Below are 20,126 nucleotides of genomic sequence, written 5' to 3' on the forward strand. Positions count from 1 at the left end.
GAAAATAGGGAATGGGTAGAAATACTGTGGGCTTTACTGTTCTGAGGCTTTAGGAAGAAACACAAACAAGAATACAGTATTAAATTACCAAACTTAAATTATTATTTATAATTAGCCTGTTCAGGCACATCTTGTCTGTGTACCAAAGGACACAGATAAATATTGTTTTCACTAGCAAACAGCTTTTTTGGTGAATTGATGGTGTGAGAAGGTTATATACCGGAACTTCATACAGAGGGAGAAGAAGAGAAATAGAGGAAAGAAAAAAAGCATCAAGGGAGATTGGGGAACAATAAATGTTAATGCCAAAGAACCAGGACAGAATTGGTGGACAACAGCATTAAATTCTAGAAGAGTGGCAAAAAAACATAGAGGATAATCCAAGGAGGGAGGAGACAAAGTAGGGGAGATGTTTGGTGGAGGAGTGACAGCTGAGATGATAGGGTGGAAAGTGAGAGACATACATAGAGCTGGAGGAGGGAGGAGAGTCTCAGAGAAGGAAACAGGGGCAAAAGGAAGCACATGTAGAGAAGAAGGCAGAAGTCTGGCAACAAGCTGGAGGCTGCAGCTGTGAAAAGTGCACAGGAAGCAATCAACAGGACTCCAAGAAGACCAAAGGTAGAACAACGGCATTTACATAAGAGAATAGATCCGGATAGAAAATATCCAGATTAATGCAAATTTCAGGAATACTTTTTTATTCCTACCTTTTTCTTGTCACTTGATTTTCTGTCTAACTTTAGAGAAGCAGAAATTTCATAGAAAGCCAGGTTAAGAGGTTCGTGCCATGGAGTGTCCCTTGAGTTAGTACATGGAGTTTTATAGCACCTATCATAATGACTCACCTCCAGGGTCCTGATAATCCTCTGGGACAGCTATTATCTTAATTATTAAATCACTTGGCAGACAGGCTGATAACTGTTGTTATTTGTCGTAACTTTCTGGAAAGAGGTCCTCTAGAGTCTGTTCAAATTAAAAAAAAAAAACAAAACAACAAATCAGAAAAACAGTCCTTAGTTATTAATAATTTAATAATTTTAGAGAAGTATTAGCCCTGCTCCGATAAAAGGATTTAGCAAAGATCCAAAAAGACAGGCAGAGGAGGTAATATCACTGCTATTTGGCTTAGATGTTTATTTAGACAATTCTAAAGCAAAGAGTTCTGAAGCAAAGCCTGTGGAAATGTTAGAAAGAGTCCCATGAATTTGAACAGTTGTACTCACAGCTATGATGTCTCACCCTGACCTGTCTCTATGCTTTGTCTAAATAAATATAATAAGCCCAAATCTGAAGAATTATCTCTAATACGACACGTATCACCTGGCTTCAAGTACTTTGTGGGGATTAAATGGGATTAGACTGTGTTTGCACAGAGTTACTGCAAAGAGCTAAGTCAATTAAACTTGTTCTGGATTGGTAACAGGGATCCTGCACATTGCTTCCAAGTGTGGGGCTATTGCAGAGGCTGGAGGGATCAGAGGCAAAAGCTGGTCCTGAAAGGGTTTCTTAGAACTGGTCTTTCTTGTAATGCCTAAGTGTTGAAAGGATTTTATCTTGGCCTCAGAGGTTTCATTACTGTTTATCACTTGAGATGGTTTAGCCACAAGCTGTGTGCAGCTTTCTGTTTCTCTGTGGCTCATGCGAGATCAACACTCTGGAGGGGCACAGGGCAGCAGGGTTGCTTAGGGTTGCTACAGCAACCTTAATTTTCTCTAAATAAGGAGGTAAGTTTGCAGGCTCTTCTGCACTTCTGCAGTTGCTTGTGGCAAGAGTTGTGAGAGCAGCTCTCCCTCCACACAGGTATGTGACCCTGCTCCTGGGCTAGAGGCAGATTCTGAGCACACAGCTGCACATTGTATAAACTTCTTGTAAGTGTATTATTGCATCCTGTAACTAGCAAAATACTCCTAACTGCCAGATATTGAAAGCAAAGAGAGATGTTATTCAGCCTCTATTTCTTGACTGCTTATAAATCCAGGAAAAGTCCATTCACTAAAATTTATAAAGACTAAATATACTGTTAATCAAACTATCTCACTTGCATATCTTGAAAATATTTTCTATATTGCTAATATTTCACTGTACATTGCAATTAGAAATAAATATGTTGAAACTTTAACTGCAACAAAAGTATTAATAATTTGCCTGTTAATCATTTTCTTGTATACAATTCTATTATAGAAGCAACTAAATACATATCTTATAAAAATGAGCAGAGATATCAAGTTTATGGCCATATACATTTAATAATTTTGAGATAAAAGAACATATGAAAGATACTGTAATAATTATTAATTAGGGGAATTGTATCAATATTAGTTAGAGGAAAAAAGGATATCTGTGTAGTTTTAAAGCTATAATTTATGTGCAATAAATATGTTGATGTAACACAAATTAATTTTTATATGAAAGTCCTGAGATCAACCCAATAAATATAGCATAATAAAATAGGAACACAATAAAATAGCATATGCTATTTTAATGATTTATTTTCTTGACTATTGACACAATAGCTACATTTACTCAGTGATTTTATTTTTTTTTAACTTGGCAAAAACACCATACTCATAAAAAATGTGTAGTCTGTAGTTGCTTAGTTTGGGTTTGGGGTCTTTTGTGTCCTCAAGTGAGCCTTCAAAAAACATTCATATAATTGGCACAACCAGGAAAATGATGAGACATGTAAGGAGTTTAGGTTAAATTACTATATTCTGGAACTACTTTTCTTTTTCTGCAACTGGCAGTTATATGCATATTTCTGTAACATGTTTTCATCTGAAAGAACAATGCCATATTTTAAGATTGAAAATTATATGATCTGTGAAGTTCAAGGTATCTATCATTTCCCTCATTACCGCTAGTACACAGAAATCACTGCTAGTACCTTTTCTACTGCTCTGTTCTTCATAGGTGTTAATAATTTTCAATACATTGTGATATTACACAATTTTTCATAATCTCTTTAGATCTTCAGCTGCTGCCAAGGGATCTCCAATAGCAAGGGTAATTTTATTTTTCAGTGTTGGGGTTTTGGGTTTTTGTCTCTGTGTGAATAAAGTTTGATTCTTTTATTGTGGTAATTAAATATCTTCTCAAGAAAAATATGAAAAAAGGAAAAAAAAAGTCATTTTTTGTATCACAAGAAGTTTTTCTGTGTTCCAGCCACTGATTTTGATTCCCCAAGTGGAATTGGCAGCTGCTCCAGGGGTAGCTCTAGTAAAGCTTTCTTCTTGCGCTGGCCTGATGAGGATCAGGGCTTTTCCTAGCAGTAGGCTGATGGTGTGGCTTTGATGTTTGAGGCAGATTGAAACCCCAGGGAAGATCTTCTGTACATTATTCAGACCAAGGACATGTCTCCAGGTCTGGAACATACAAACTCAAGGGTGTCAGACATTTAACAGGTCTTCAATCCTTAAGAAGTCAGCAAGAGGTTGACCTTAAACTTAGGTCTTCACAACTGGAAAAATCCCCTGTACATATGTTGTTCTTAATTATTACAGAGACAAAATTACAGTGTAGCTGGTAGGCAAAAACTAACATAAGGACTACCCAGTCATTCTTCAAAACCACTGACATTGTCTGGGATGATTCATTACAGTGACTATTTCTCAACCAGGTATTGCACTAGTGGAAGATTTTAGAGTTACTCCATTATTCTGTGACTTCTGATCTAAGGAGAAGAGTTTTGCAAGAAGTGGAATATATCCAAGTAGGGATAAGATTTATTAAATCTCTCCTGACTTTTAAAAGATGCTTGCTTTAAAATTTTTTTCTCCTGCCATTGGAACCTCCTCTCTGTGCCCTCCTTGTGATGTCTGAGACATTTTTTTCTCAGTAGCATTGTCTCATTACATTTCAGGGCCCAACCCACTTCAAATGTCGTAGACCCAGGGGAGTAACAAAGATTGAGAGGAAGAATCTGCTACTGCAGGACAGCCAAGATAAGAAGAAAGTAAGAAAGCCAGCCTGACAATAATAGAATTGTAAATACTGATGAGCACCAGGCCATCCAAGATAAGAAACCAGCTCAGCACAACTCAGAAATAGTCAAATACTAAACACTGAATATATTAGATAAGCAGAAGATATAAAAATTAACGGCCTATATAGAGTCCTTGTCGTTTTTACTAAGGGTGATAGCTTTGTGGATTCACCACACAACACCCATCTTTGTGCAAATATGAAATAACAAACCCTTGGCTCTTTGTGTGATTGACTCACTGCACACTGGGTGATGAATCGTAACCTTTGGGGCAAAACTTAGGTTTCAGTGAGAAATGTCTCTAGCATTAATAGACCAACCCTAAACTTTCAGTAAGAGATTTTCATAGCCCTTTCCTGTTCCAGACTTACAAGAAGTCTTTGTTATAATATTACAGTTTCTGTATTGGATTCTGTTGTACTAAGTTCCTCCCTATCAATATCCCGAGTTACCTTCACATGAACCCAAAGGAGTGGAAGAATCAGTCTGGTCTATCCCTGCTGCTCTTGGGTTTTCTTCACCTTATCTCCCTGCTAAAATCCCTTGAAAACAAATTTTAAAGGTGATTTTGAGGACTGAGAAAGGCAGCAATTTATGCATGCCACAATCAGTGAAGAAGAGCTCAAAAGCAATTATCTCCAGGAGGAAAAAACCTGAAGCAATTGCTGGGGTTTCCATCAGCCATTTTCCCCTTAAAGAACTTCATCACAGTTTGATGGAGGAACTCATCAGTGGCAGGAGCCAAATATATCACACTGTTCCACTGTACTGCTGCCAAGTTGGCTTGAGCCACTGATATTTTAGGATGTTTTTCCATATCGTCAGGACACGTTGAGAACCACAAGGGACAGCACCTTAGGACCTAACACTTAACAGAGCTGGGAAAACTACAGCTGAGAGTCTCTGGTGGGTAATGAAGGAGCTACACAGCAGTTTGAAAAGAGTCTTCCAAGTTCTTGTGAGGAGAAATAAGGTATTATTGCATGTTGGGGAGGATCTTTTTCTCAGGACATTGGAAAATGCTAGATATGAGTGGTTAGAGTATGACTCAGGGCATACACTGGCAATCCTCAAAGACCAACACACCTGCACTAAAATCTGTGATGTGAGCTGAGCAAAATAGTGCTATACTATGTCTGCAATCTTTGTCCAAACTTTCCATTGATTCCAGGTGGTAAATATTTTGAAGTCTTCTTCTTGATTTTTCTATTTGTTTCACAATTTGTATGCATTTGGCAGAACCTTGTACAGCTGTTCTGGTAGCGTCAGTATGGTGGAGAGGAAATGAAAGACCTTTTTGGAGAGCTTGAGTGGAATTGTCCTAACATTAACATTCTAATCATTAAATGCCTAACTTAAGCCTGTTGTTTAGATGCCTTGCAGTTAAAGGAGGGACACCAGTAGCTCTAAAAGATAGGCACTCCCTGAACTGTTCAAAAATAAGTAGCTGCAACACTTTGTGATATAGTTCAGTGAACATAGTGGTACTTGGACAAAGGTTGGACTTGATGATCTTGGAGGTCTTTTCCAATCTTAATTATTGTATGATTCTATGATTCTATATATTCTTGGCCAAGAAAAGATTTCAAGTACTTGGGATGAGTTATGTTCATACACCTCTAGTGATAGGATAGGAAACCAATTTATCTCCCTTGGGCCAGATGCCTGGCTTTTAGCTGGATAAGTTTCTTGGTAACAAATACTTTAATTAACTTAAACAAGAAAAAAAAATGAATATGAAACAATGCCTTTCTTTTATTTTAGAGCCTTATAGGTAAGATAGTAACAGGAAAACTGAAGCAACTAAAATATCTTTTGTCTTCCTTCTTTTTATGTGAGGTGACCTGACCTATAAAACTCTGCTCTATCCTGTGGCTTTTGGAAAATTAGGTGATACAAAATAGCAGTCACTGTGAGAACAGATGAGACAGAAATAATGAACATACAATTCAGAAATAATATTTTATCATTTGTGTCTTTTATGTTCGTACTTTTTATGTGTAATACCTGAAGACAGTCCATGTTCCCTCTAGGATGGCTCTTGTGAAGTGGAAGTGAAGTAAATTATCAAAACTGGTCTGAGTGGATAACTCATGTGCTCTTCTCATGTACTATGTGATGATGTGATGTACAAAAGGCTTTAATTTCCCTAGGAAATCAAATTAACTTTCATGAATACAAAATTTCTCTCCTTCTAAAGTAATACCTCGTAGTATCTCCAGTGCACAGAGAGAGAGTCAGAAGTCTCACCCAGCTGGTGGCATATTGCATTTTTCTTTTTTTTTTTTTCTTCTCCAGATGATTCATTTTCATCATTCTCCTCAGTAGAACTAAGGGCACATGGGTGAACACAAGTGCGTTGAACCAGAAAGAGCTTATTTGGGGACAGAAGCCATGGGTTCTTTTATTTGTGTGTGTGTGTGTGCATGGTCTGTTTTCTTTTGAGGGGAGCAGGTTTAATGATTTAATCTTTCACTACTGAGCAAGGTACAACCCTTCCTGTGGGACTTTTCCTCTTCCTGCAAAGAAGCCAGAGGGACACTGATTGGTGACAACAGGATTTTCAGTAGAGACAATAGAAGCCACCTAAAATGATGCTAATAGAATAACCTGGATAAACAATACATTTGTGCATTATCTTACCATGGAAAGGAGGCAAACATAATTCCTCACAGCTTTGTTTCAAAACCAGGGAGAGTATCCAAAATCTTATAGAAAAACATGTTTTGGATGCTGAGAATATTAACCCTACCTTTTGCCCTTTTACCTTGCAACTACAAATTAGATTTTGTTGGGTGCTTTTTAACAGTTAATGTCCTTAAAAAGTTCAGAGGATGCAAAAGCACAAACAGGACTTTCCTGGAGCTTTGTAATTTGCTTCTTAACTTCTTTGAACGTATGCAAACATTTCCATATCTGAAAAGGAAGTAATGTTAACACTAGCTTTTGTAAGCTTCATTATAAACAGTTAAAGAAACATTCTGAGTGTAATAACTGGGAAACACAGGAATAGAAACTCATGCTGTGCTATACTGTACAGCAAAGGATTCCCACAGCAATGTGGGAATGTTTATGCGATCATCTTGAAAATTCAAATTATATGTACTATAAAGGTATGTCTAATAGAATGGATCTTAATAATAATTAAAAAAAAAATTGAGAGATCACCTATTTAGGAATCTCAGGGCATATAGGAAAGCACTCCAAAGAAAGTATTTTCCGAAGGACTCACTACTAGATATGTGTAAAAGCCATGAATAACACTCATCTCTTCAGCATTTTCTGGCCAGTAGTATGTTTATTCCAGAAAACGTATGTGGAGTTCACTTGGAAATAACAACAGCATTTCCCTTTTTCTGATTCCTGCAGTTTTCTGTGTCTTCATGAAGCATGTGAGTGTCATTTAGTCTGTTTCTCCTTTCTGACAACTTTTCCTTGTGGGGCAGTTTGTCTGTTGCTGCACCACTGGGGACTCTGATGAAGTACACAATTGTTTGGGGTTTTTTGTGTCCTTCCTCTGTTGCTGTGTGTATCTACTTTCTACTCTAGAACCTCTAAACTCTGATATGGAGCCAGAGGACACAGGACAATTAAACACTTACGGTTTGTTTTAGTTTGCTTTTCAGAAGCAGAAATGACTAACATCCAAATGTTTACAGATTCTCTTTCAGCTTCCCATCCTTTTAGCTGGTTTCTGCAGCTGACCCAGGCAGTCCTCATTTCCCTGCCAAGCACTGCTGCTAGAAGAGATTGTGCTTTTGCAGGATGGTAGTAGAATATTGTAAATTATAACATTAGGTGATACAATTCAGCATGAATATGTTGAAAACTGAACATCATTACGTTGACAGTAGCAGATTCCAACAAAAACTCTCAGTTGATATTTTCCTCATGAAGGGTGCACAGTGACTCATGCACAGTGCAAATATGAAAACTGAAAATGAGCATGGTAGGGAATGTCTCCAAAGGCAGCAGTGGAGGAGGATGCCAAACAGGAACATCCTCAAGAGACCATCATAGGAGGACAAGTACAATAGAAACAATTAATGACAATAAAAGTAGTTCATGGCAAGAACACTGTGGAGCACTGCTTAACTTTCAGCAGTTAAACATCCCTCTTGAATTAGAAAATAGAGGAAAACAAATTTTCTGCACTTTTCAAGGACGAGAAGCAGGAGTTATTCAAGGTCACAAACTCGTCCTGGCAGTGAGCCTTGTGCTGAAAACTGCCCAAAAGATTGTTTTCAAAAGATGAGGCTCACTTTCAGTCTTGCCTTTGCTACTAGGAGGTAAAAACCTCAAATTAATTAATTTTCATACACCTTAGGTTTTCTTAGGAGAAATATAGAAAAAAGGCAGAATTTTCCACAAAAGCTGAACTTCCAAGTAGAGCAACATAAAATAACAGGACAGCAGTCAGTCAAAACAGATAGAAAATACTAAATCTGTGAATTGCAAACTATTCAGTGCTGTACCCTGAAAGTCTGGACCTAAGAATCTATTTTTAGGAATATTTTCTCTCTTATAATTAAGCCAAATAAAAGTCACTTCCTCTTGCTGCTGCCAGAAGAATTTTTTAAAACAATCCATTCATTGAATTCATCTGAGGTAAAGAGGTATTTATAAAGTATTTCTGCAAAAGCTTACTAAACTGTTATTCAGCAGTAGACACTGTGATGGAGTAAGACACTGATTAACAGAGATGTCAGCATAAAAATAAGTGATTTTTAGACACATTCAGAAAAAGAAGCTTCTGGGATGGTGTTCATCCAACTTCCAGTAAAATAGGAAGAGCTTTAGCAGTTTGCAAGGAAACGTTGTATCTGATACCTGAAAAAGAATCCTATTACAAATATTCTGAAGCTGCCTAATTTTTATTACTTGAAAACACACTATCATGATGAGCAAAATAGAAATATGCAGATATGAAAGAAGAAGTGACCAGAAACCAAGTAAGTAAGTTACCCTTTTGTCTCCTTGACTTTTGGCTTACTTGGATCAAAACTGGATAAAGATTGCAGTTGCTAAGTATATTACCACAAGATGTAGGTAGTGGCCTTTAGTCAGGCTGCAAAAATAACCCCTTCCCCCAGCAGCAGTACAACTTAACTTTTTCTTCTGGCAAAAAAGATAAAGAGGGAACTGACGTCTCTTGGAATATATAAACCCTCCCTCACAGTTCACAGCCTATGTGCTTGGTGGGGACATTGGTCTGCCTGTCTGCTGTAACTTGATGCAAGTCATGTGCTGAGGACTTGTGTCTTCAGCTGAAAAGTCAGTTGCCCTTATTCAAGGTGAGTCATATGGTAGGGCATTTAAAATCAGAGGGTTTTCCTCAGGAATACTTTCAAGGTCAGTTGGGTGGAAGCTCTTAAAAAGATTTCTTTTTAATGAAAAAAAAAATAAAATTGAAGGATTTTACAAAGCTGCTTGCAAGAAAAAGTGACATTTTAAATGGAGTAGTGAAATGCTTTGCTACTATAATAACAAAGTGGTGGTTTATCTTCAGTATGGCTGGCTTTCCCAATTGCATTCTGTCTTTTGATATTTAATATTCTTGAAAATACTGGAGTCATGTGAATTTATAAGAAATGCATATTTTAAAGTAATTTTTCTAGCATTTGCTATTCCAGTTAAAAAGCTTGAAACTGAAATTCCAAAGAACATCAAATATGTAATGAAATTGCTTGTATTTTATAAGGACTTTAAGATGACATGGACAGAAGTCTAAGTTAAATAGTGAAGAAAGAATTTAATAACATTTTGCATCTCTCTTTCTATATGACTGCTTGTAAATTTTATTTCAGATATTTGAATGGACCATTTTCATTCTTATTAATTAATATTCTATTAAGGATTTTTGAAACAATATTAATAAGTACATATCTAACACTCTAGGATGAGATGAATAATTTTATTAATCCTGTAGTCAAATCTGAGTCTAAATGATACAATAGCATTACAGACCACAGCTAATTTTGTTATGGTATTTTCTATTCTGCTTCAGGTATATAATTTTCACTTCAATATAAATTTCCAGAAAGTGTATTCTTATTGGAAACTTCTACCTTAATCTTCATATGTTGAATTCATTTCTGATAGATGAGAATAGTGTGTTGACTTCTATATGAATTTAGTGTTAGTGTGTGAGTGCTCTTCACTCACAGTTGCGTAATTTATAATTTGAATTGCATAAATTGGGATGTCTAGACTGCTATTACATTGTGTTTGGTGGGAGAAGGGTGAATATTTTTCAATTTGCAGAGGCTTGAAATAGACACAAGTTGTTAGCAGTCACTTGCTTTCTAGCTGTTTATTGCTAGTGCTAATGAAATGTGCCTAGTCTGCCTAAAACAAAATAAAATCATTGGAAAAGCTTGTAGAAACTTAGGTGGAAAGTGTATTGCAGTGGAATTTGAAAATCTTCAGTATGTAAGTCAAGAAAAAAAGTTTGATGATATCTAAAATACCCCCTTAAACATTTATGAAAGAACTAATTTTCATTTTAAATTTAAAAATGTGTGTTTCCACACTGGGGAAAAAAAAAAAAAAAAAAAAAAAAAAAAAAAAAAAAAAAAAAAAAAAAAAAAAAAAACCAACCACCAACCAACAAACAAACAAACAAACAAAAAACCCCCCAAAAAAACAAACAAACAAAAAAAAAAAACACCAAACCCCAAACTGTTTGTATTGAGGGAAAATCAAGTGGCATTTTAGCTATTTTAGGTATTTTAGGTATTTTTTCAGAATTTGGTTTAATTGAGAATGTCTGCTTTTCCTTGTATTTGCTACAATATGTAACAGCAATCAAATTTTCAAATCCCCACACCACCTACCTGATTGGTTGGCTTTTACAGTTCTGTCTTTGCCAAACTAAAGATCCTGATCTCAGCCAAGCTACAACAATATGAAATGTGGCCCTAGTGATTTTCACTTAAAAGTTCCTCAAGTCTAATACATTTCTAACTTAAATATGCTCTGAAATTTGTGGTGAAACACATCCACTACATCAAAAAGCCTTTAATGGCTTTGGAGTGAGAACCACATGGAATGAGCAGGTGGCAAGTGGACAGACAGCCTGGCTTTTATAGTAGGGACAGTAGGGATATTTTTTCAAGACTGCAAACAGTCTTTTGGTCATTCTGCTTGAAAATATCCAAGGAGAAATTCTTAATGTACCAAACAATCTCAAATGTACAGAAATAGACATTGTTAAAGGCAAGGGAGCCATAACCTGCTGCCAGTACAAGGGCAGGCAAAAGGTGGGTTTGCAATGCAGTTAAAGGGAGGTGTCTGGTGCCAGGTAGAGATGTGACATAATTGTGAGTTTGGGATGACAAGGGATGACAAGGGAGGATGCATCAGTGGCCCGCTGACCATGGTACCTAATCTGTTATGGGATGTTGTACGTCCTTTACGTGATAAAAGCATCACATAACTGATGAAGAAAATAGAACACACATGGTTCCTATACCTCCTTTACTATTTAGAAATTCATTAAGTCCTTCTGGTTCTTCAGTCCTCATGAGCAACTGGTTGATCTTTTCTTCCACTTCATCTTTCTGTTTTCCTCCTCTCTGTGTTTGGCCTTGAATGTGTAATTAACACTTAGCTAACACCTGCTTTAAAATTGATTTAGAGATGTTCAGAACATATTAACAAACATAAATTACTAAATAAATAGGACATGGACAATGACATCTAAAATAGAAAAGGGCAGATTTTATGTTAACTGGAGGTCTAAAGCAAATAACCAACTTGCAAATTCTGTGTATGTGATTGATTCTTAATAATAAAGAATAAACTGCAAATTAGGCAGCTCTTCATCTCCATTTATCAGAAAAAAAAATCAGAAAAAATATCACTGGGACCTTATATTTTACCACTTCAGCAGTAGTGTCATTTAGATTTTCTTTACAACCCCTTTTGCTAGGGCTCGGCTCGTAAGGTATATTAACATATATTACTAGCAACTCTTATTTTCCAATGAATAATCACAGACATTTTTCTTCTGAGACAGAATAATCTTGAAATTTTAGGTATTATCTCTTTCAAAGATGAAACTCTAGTCTTGCTTTAAAAACTCTGATGTTCTATAAGGCAGTTGGGATTGATGAAATTAGCTGGTGGCAAGAATGCAGTTCTAAAAGAAAAATACAGTCGTGCCTTTGTCATGAAGTTGCTGAAACAAGGTTCTCAGTAGAGGACTGTGGACTGATGAAGATCAGGAACAAGGCTTCTTGTGGGTGCCTCCCTTTTCCCACCGAGGTGCTGATGGGCCTTGGGGACTTTCTTACTGGCATAAGGCAGAAACAACCAGGGGAGCTCATGGCAGTAGAATGTAACTCCTGCTTTTGCCTGAAGTGGGAGCCATGGGCATGGCAGACTGAGATAAAAGCAGAACTATCTATAGCCTCCTTCTTTGGCAGAGGGAGATTTAAAGGTGTCTACATCAGGAGGAATGTCATATGAACATTCTGCCAGCCTGCCCTAATGCAACAGAGCAATAAAAAACAAAACAAAACAAAACCCAAACAGCAACAACAGGAAAAGCAGTTTGCTTAGGCAACAGGAATGAAGAAAGATAACCATATGTATTAAGCAATCAACCTGCCAAAACTACCTGCAGCTGCTTTTTTTTTTTTTTTTAAATTTTTGCCAGTGGCTGGCCACTGGCTGGCTGTTTTTGACTTGTTATCTTCTTACCTGCTTCATGTCATGTGCTTTGTACTTTGAGCTTTGGAATTTGATTTTTGTCCACTTTCTGATTATATTAGCAGCTTCTCTGAGGAGGATCAGTGAGCCTGTCGGGACCAAGAAGTGAGGAAAAACCATCAAGCCTTACAGCAAGGACATTGGTACACTGTTTACCTGTACTCTAACAAAAAAGAAGAATGGGCTGTGACAGAAACTGTGGCCTCCTCACTGGGGCCATCATCGGTGGTGTACTGGCTGTCTTTGGAGGAGTTCTAATACCAGTTGGAGATCATCTTATTGGCCAAGCAGTAAAAAAGGTACTTTTTTTTTTTTCACCACCCCGGGCCATATGGTTTGTGGCTATTGAACAGTCATTATTTTTAAATCTTGTGTTGTGCTTATACATATATATATTTTTTTTCCCCTTTGTTAAACATAGTTTTTTATACACTAGGTGCTCCAAACTTCCCTGGAAATATATCCAGCAGCAAAATTTTTTAAAATGTATTAATTATATTGCCACATTCACTTGTTTGCTCTCTCTTGTGCTTCACATTAGAAGCTAAAATATTGCATTTTCAGAATGCAATTTAGAAGTTTGGTTGTTTTTTTTTTGTTTTTTTTTTTTTTTTGTTTTTTTTTTTTTTTTGTTTTTTTTTTTTTTTTTTTTGTTTTTTTTTTTTTTGTTTTTTTTTTTTTAATTGTATTTATGATGGTTTCTTGTTTCTTTATCTTTTTATTTTTTAAAAAAAAATATTTTCATACTTTGGCACTTACTCCATGCAGTTATATTTATATACTGCAAATAATCTAAACTGTCTTCTGCCGCAGAATCGAATCCTACATTTCATGTATTCAGCTCACATTCTGTGATTGTATGGTCCAAGTCAATGTTCTCCATATGACTGGATGATCTAATAAAACGCATCTCTCCATTTTGAGTGTGAAGATTGATTGAAGTAGAATATTTTAGACCTGGCAGACACAGGATTTTTTCTGATTTTTAGATTATTTTCTGTCCCTAAAATCTAGATGTTTATGTAAAGGAAACAGAAAAAAATCAATTTGTCAAATCTTTGGTGAAAAGTTTACCTAACTGGGGATTTAAATCATGGAATAATCTGGAATGGAAGCCTGCGCCTGTCCACTATGGTGATATAAAATCTCCTTGGGGTCACTGCAGCCATGGTTGGTTCTGTGATGGTTAAAAATCTGAAAATCTTAAAATCTTTGGCTATTGCTTAGTCCTGCTATTGATCTGCTGTGCTGTTGAACACGGTGAACATCTTGGAGACATGTGTCCAAAGGCTCTTCTGGAAGAGTAGCCTTAGCTCAATAGCTGTTGAAGTCAATGGAGGAGGTGGATACATGAACTGTCAGGAAATGTTGAGTCGTCTGTTGAGGCCCTGGCTATTCAACAGTATCAATTTTTTAAAAATTTTGAAAAAAATGTCTCCTATATAACATCTTAATTTTTTCATGTAATCCCATGAAAACCAACCTGTAGAGGAATATTCCAATTGTTATTGTATTTTTCAAGAATTTTAAGAATTTTAAAGTTTATAGGGAGTTGATAATGTCTCAACCACCTTGCAACATTTTACAAAAAGTCACACTCTCTATATTTGGAAACAATTTGAATTGTTTATCAAATTGAGGAAATGACAGGTTTTCTAGAAAACAAATAAATTAAAAAATTTATATCTTCTTATATCAAATACTTAAATGAATCCCAAGTGTTGTCTCTTACCATTCAGTATTTTGAAAGCAAATTATACATATTGGCAGTGTTATGTGTTCATTCATTTACTAACAGTAATGAACCTGTTATACAGCATGGTTTGCAAATGTCTACATACTCAATTATACCTGCATGAGTCCATAGTGGTAAAGCATTAGAGGGAGTAATTTTCCCCTCAACCACTTTTTAATTTTCTGCATTGTGATCATGTTTCAAATGCTTGTACCTATTTCAAGGCAGCTTGTTTGATGTATATTAAAAAAAACCAAACAACATGGTACCAGTAATCATATAAAACATAAAAGGGTAAATTTGTAGAGGCTTTATTTACTTAAGTAAATTGATTTTTTTTTCCAAAGCACAAGTCATAGCAGAGTATTGTCTTTCTGTTTAGTGTGCTGACTATTCAGTGACATCATAAGACTCTTGAGACAATTCTGTTTCAGACAAGATGGGCCAAGGTGCAACAGCTAAAATATGTAATCAGTTCAGCAGAAACTCCAGAGGGACTTGAATTTAAGTAATTCTGATTTTGCTCTGTTGACAAAAGGTTTGTTAATAAAAACAAATTCGTTATTCTTCGCAGTTATATTTAAGATAAATATAGAGCTGACTGCAAAGGAAACAGATCTTTCAAGCACCAAGCAGAGAGTGCTGAAAACACTTTTTTTTTTTTTTTTTTTTTTTTTTTTTTTTTTTTTTTTTTTTTTTTCTGAAAGATTTCACTTTTGGAAATGTAATTTTTATGCAAAATCTTTGGTATAAGTGGATCAGTTTCCATGACAAATTTGTTTGGAATTTCTCAAGAATAGTGAGCGTAGGACAGGAAAAAAAGTGAAGAGTAAGTGTTCTTTGAAATATGGCCTGTAAGCATTTGTATGGAGCAGACTGCCTAGGGAAGAGTTGTAGTCACCAGCCATGGAAGAGGCTCAAAAAATTAGTAGACATGGCACTTCAAGATATGGTTTAGTGAGCATTGCAGTCAAAGGTTGGACTGGATGATCTTGGAAGTCTTTTCCAACTTTATTGAATATATGTTATTTCCATTTGTACTCAGATGAGGAAAAATCTAAAAGAGGTCCTCGCCCACTGGTGAAAACAGAACTCAGTATGCCATGTTTTTAATGAGAGGTAAAAACTGTTTCAGACACAACCAGTAAAGGCAAAATCTTTTCTTAAATTCTTCACAGTCAAAGCTTGAAAAAAGATCCCTAGTTTTTCCTCTGGCTATCCTATCTCATAAAAAGTTCCAGTCTTTTCCACGGTAGTGGGACCAGTTCTACTTTTTGGAGGAAATGAAAATTGCTATCAAATGTTATTGCTGGATTTTTAGGACACTCTGTACTATGCCAAGAGAAATTGTCCTAAATTAACTTGTTATCAAGGTTTAGTCAAAAAGCATTACTGTCAATTTATTCTAAAGCAAGATTAATCAAGTCCAGATGAACTTCTTAGCATCTCTCAATGAATTGGAGGAACTTTAATTAGAAAAATCAATGTAATCAATAGGGTTTTTTTATCCTTTCTGCTGGAAGCAGAAGTCTAATTATGCTTCTCTTAAGCTTCCTCTAAGCACACATCTTTACACTTTACCAGCCTAATTTCTCCTTTATTGCAGTCATTGAGAGATTAGCTGGAGTAAACACGGGCAGGGCGTATTTTGCTGGAAGGCTGCAAACTGTTTTTGAAGCAAAGAGAAACCATCTGCAAGTGTACAGAAGATTTTGGGTGCCCTTAGGAGCTGGGCAGAGACCCTGAGTCTATGGCCTGTTATCTCCTGATGGGTGAATGCTGTGCTCCACCCATGAGAAGACAACCCAGACAAACTTCTTGTAACATAAAACACCCTGATGTCACAGCTTCGTTTGCTCCAACTTATTATCAGCCATCTGTGCTTCAAACCAGGGCACATGGCTATGTTTCCTAGCCTCAGAATGCTTCACGTGTGTCTTGAAAAATTTGAGTAAGTTGTTTCAATTCCAACTTCCATCAGAGGACAGTTTTAAAAAACAACAACAACAACAACAACAACAACAACAACAACAACAACAAAAAACACAAAACAAAACAAAAAAACCCCCCCATATATCTACATGTATATCCTGAATTATTTTCAAGGCTCTTTAAAGAAACTGTCACTTGAGGAGCACTCTCAAAATGACGCCAGCAGCAACACCTTGGCAGGGATCCACAGGAGATTAGTGCTAAATTATTTCAGCTCTGATACTATTCATGGAAATGTGCCTTTGATTTCAGGGCCAAAGGGCAAAAGTACTGTCCTAATTTCTACAAACACTGAATCTGTCCAGAAGTGAGAGAACTTTCCATGAAGGTTTTAGGGCTTTAGAAATTTGACGTTAATAGAGTTATGAGTGAAACATGGAAGTTTCTCTACAGAAAAATACTTTGCTTGAGATTATAAAAATATACATTTTTACTAACTCTACATATTTCAGTTGGACATTATCATGTCTGTTGTCATTAATACTAGATATAATCTCTAAAATTCAAAAAGAAAAAAAGGGAAAGGAAAGGAGAATTCAAAACAACAAATCAGAAAGATTTTATCTGATATTGTTGGAAAATGATATTTTGACATAGCTCAATCTCTACTATTTGTCTTTCCCTTCTTAAAACAATATTATCTTTTTAGGCAATAGTCCCATCGCTTCAGTCGTGTTTCCTTTTTCCTCAGCTAGGTTTAATCACTAAAAGCTATTGGTAGTGGATTAATTTGCTAGAAAAATCTTTATCACCATTTCTCTAAGTTCTTCTGGAGCTGAACAGAAGCCACATAATAATACTTAATATATTGAACTCCTGATGAATTGATAATACAGAATGATTTGCCACACTATCTCAGTGCTGTACTGGGTTAGTCTCAATTATTTTTAGAAATAAGGCTTTCAACTGTAACTATTATTCTGTTTATTCATTTGTCTCTACATATCTGTGATCTGTGACTGGCCAGATTATATCTCCTCAGCTACTGGAGGCGTTGGAAACACCTCTAATTTAAAACTGTGTTTGTGACATTCATGTGCCGCTTCTTTATATAAACTAATGAATCTTAAGCAATTACTGGCTCTCAGCAGAACACAAAGGATCTAACCACACATATCCCCACATTATCAATTTTAAGCTGTATTGAGTCCCAGAATTCTTTATTATCAAGAACTGGAAAGGAATAAAAGTTATGATCCAGCAAAGCCTGAGTAGAAAGGCTAATAATAAACTAATTATCATCATTTAAAAAGTAACGAATCATTCTTCCAGCTGCAAAATGGGAGAAGATTATTTGCTTTTCCTGAGCTTTACTTTTTGAGTTTTATAGAATTGTTTTCTTTTTTTCCTCCGCTTTATGTAAGCAGCACAACGTGCACAATTTTGTTACAGTCCAAAGTATTCATGCCACTTCTCAGTTCCCTAAAAATGCCATCTTTTGTCCATCTGGCCAGATTCTTTGTCAAGACAGAAACTTTGTGTTAAATTTTGCGTTTCTTCGTCACAAACCACAATGGCTTAATTTACATTGAATTGGGGAAGTACAGCAAGCTTCTATTGCTGATGGCTCAGAATTTCTTGGATTTATACATTGCTAGTTGACCCACCTCTGGTGGGGCGATGATTGTCAGAAACAAAAGGGTCAAAGTTCCCACTGGTTTTGCTCAATCTTGCACGGTTGGGTCATGGCATGAACTTGGCCGTGTAGCAATCACGTTTGTGTGGCTGCTTTTGCTGACAGTAGTTAACTATTGCATGAGGTATCGCAGCTGATGCAGGTGGCCTAGGCAGTTGAGAGGTGTTTTGTACTATCAGTTGCATCTTAGTTTCCAAAATTACCCCTCCTCTCATAATATCCCAAAGCACAGCAGTGTTAATAGGGAAACATGTAGGTAATATTTAGGGGTGGATCATCAGCGATCAAACAGCAGAAAAAAGAAGTCTTTCTGGTGTGAGGGTATTCATTTATTAAAGGAAGACATGAAAAAGAGCTCTAAATTTTATTCCACTTTAACCCACCATTTGTACTCTCAAAGTATGTGTTAGAGAATCATACACATCTCTTTTGTGGGAGAAATTGTAACAATAATGGCTAAATGCCACCAAAAATAAAGGTCTTGTTATCTTCCTTCCCCCTCCTTCTTTTGTCCTGCTGCTTCCCATGTTCTAATGTTGATTCCCTCCACACAGACACCTGAGCCAAATGGCTAACTGGTAGAAAGGTAACACAGAAAGCAAAAAAATAAGGGAATTATATTCCTCCTGTCTGGCAGGCAGAAACAGCCCCCTGAGGTATAAGAGCTGGTGCAAAGGAAGAGGGTATCACATAGATCAGGGACTGTGGGAGCCAGTTGCCCCTTTGGCTGCAGCACTGCCAGATTAGGTCAGTTGTACCCTTGAAGAATTCCCCAGGAGTGACCACAGTGACATTAGCTCACAATGAATGGCAGGCTGTAAATCCACACTTTGTGACCTGGCAGAGTGTAGTGGCAGAGTTGGCATATCATCTGCACTATGCCAACCCCTGGCAAGGGGCTGTAGGGGGAAGGTGAATGGATGGAGGGGAAGAATTTTAAAATGTAAGTAACACCGTTTTCAGATCTGTTAAATAGAACTATTTTCACAAGGTTGAAACTTTTTATTTTCTGTTCCTGAGTATTGTCTACTAGAGAGATTAGTTTGTCTTCTTGACCACGTCTGCTAGAAATTTAAACATTTGCCCACTCCAGTTGCACAGTGGGAAGTCAAATCCTGGCATCTGTCCCCATTTCAGGACCCTGCTGAGTACAGATCACAGGCAGACTCTGGGCAGACTGAGTTGCACTTTTCATACCATCCTGTTTCTCCCAGATTCTTGGAGCAATTCTCTGTAAAAACTGGGAAGGCAACTTCTGAACCATGTGAGCTTTTCCCTCTTCATGCAGGAGGTGGCTGGCCCATGCTGGGCCACAGCTGGGACAGTATTTGCTTTGACCTTGTGAGGTTTGAGTGCAAAGTCTCAAGATGGTAACACATTTGATGCAGGAGAGCTTCCTTCCCCTCTCACACAAATGCACATAAATTATAACAGACATTGAGGCAGCAAGCCCAATGCTTTACACCACCAGCAAGGTGTTTGCAACTCCACTGTACAAAGGCTCTTTGCAGAGAGAACCCAGATTGTGTTACAAGTTCTCCAAGATGAGATTTTTTTTCTAACTGCAGGAACACTTTCTAACTGGCAGTATTTATTTTGTTTACCTGGTGATTGCTAAGTGAATTTTAGAGGCAGAAACTTAAACTAGAAAAAAAAAAATCTAACAAGTTTTGATTTAAAATGTCTTTCCTCACTCTCTAGAGAAATTAGAGCCTTTTAATTTCTGGACTGTATAAGTTTGCAAATAGCTAATTCATCTTCAATCACTCTAATAAGGAAAAGCATCTTTTATGTTGGAGACACGCAACCTACATTTTTCTTCTTATTGGAAAGCACTTTTATGAATTTTTACCACCAAAGGGTAAAAGTACATTTTCCCAAGGTTTTGTGAAAATCCTATAGAAGAGGCCTGATACAGACTAGGCAAAGCAGGCACTCCCCTGACTATACAGGTAGCATACTACACAACTCTCCTTCTCACTGTACAGTCCTGACGTCTGAATTGCCATTGGCCATATGGCTGAGTAGCAGACTTAAAGCTTAGGGCTTCTTCCTTAGATCTGGGA

At 36.7% G+C, this 20,126-nt stretch overlaps 1 protein-coding gene across 11 annotated transcripts in view; it reads left to right on the plus strand.

Annotated features, from left to right (window-relative positions):
- The window catches only part of CD36 (CD36 molecule (CD36 blood group)), a 36,857-nt gene that overhangs the window by 1,110 nt on the left and 15,621 nt on the right, over positions 1 to 20,126 (plus strand). Inside the window, exons 1-3 of one of the 11 annotated variants that reach the window (XM_083859293.1) lie at positions 451 to 618; positions 3,860 to 3,952; positions 12,760 to 12,996. In XM_083859293.1, coding sequence (XP_083715419.1) covers positions 12,877 to 12,996 — 120 coding nt within the window. In that variant the 5' untranslated portion in view covers positions 451 to 618; positions 3,860 to 3,952; positions 12,760 to 12,876. Of the gene's footprint in view, positions 1 to 450; positions 619 to 1,776; positions 1,801 to 3,859; positions 3,953 to 4,830; positions 4,956 to 9,145; positions 9,335 to 12,759; positions 12,997 to 20,126 lie in introns of those variants that run through there. The other 10 variants (XM_083859290.1, XM_083859288.1, XM_083859297.1 and 7 more) reach the window with 10 other exon arrangements.

The sequence above is a fragment of the Zosterops lateralis genome (genome assembly GCF_965231275.1).
Source record: "Zosterops lateralis genome assembly, chromosome: 4".
NCBI classification, from domain to species: domain Eukaryota; kingdom Metazoa; phylum Chordata; class Aves; order Passeriformes; family Zosteropidae; genus Zosterops; species Zosterops lateralis.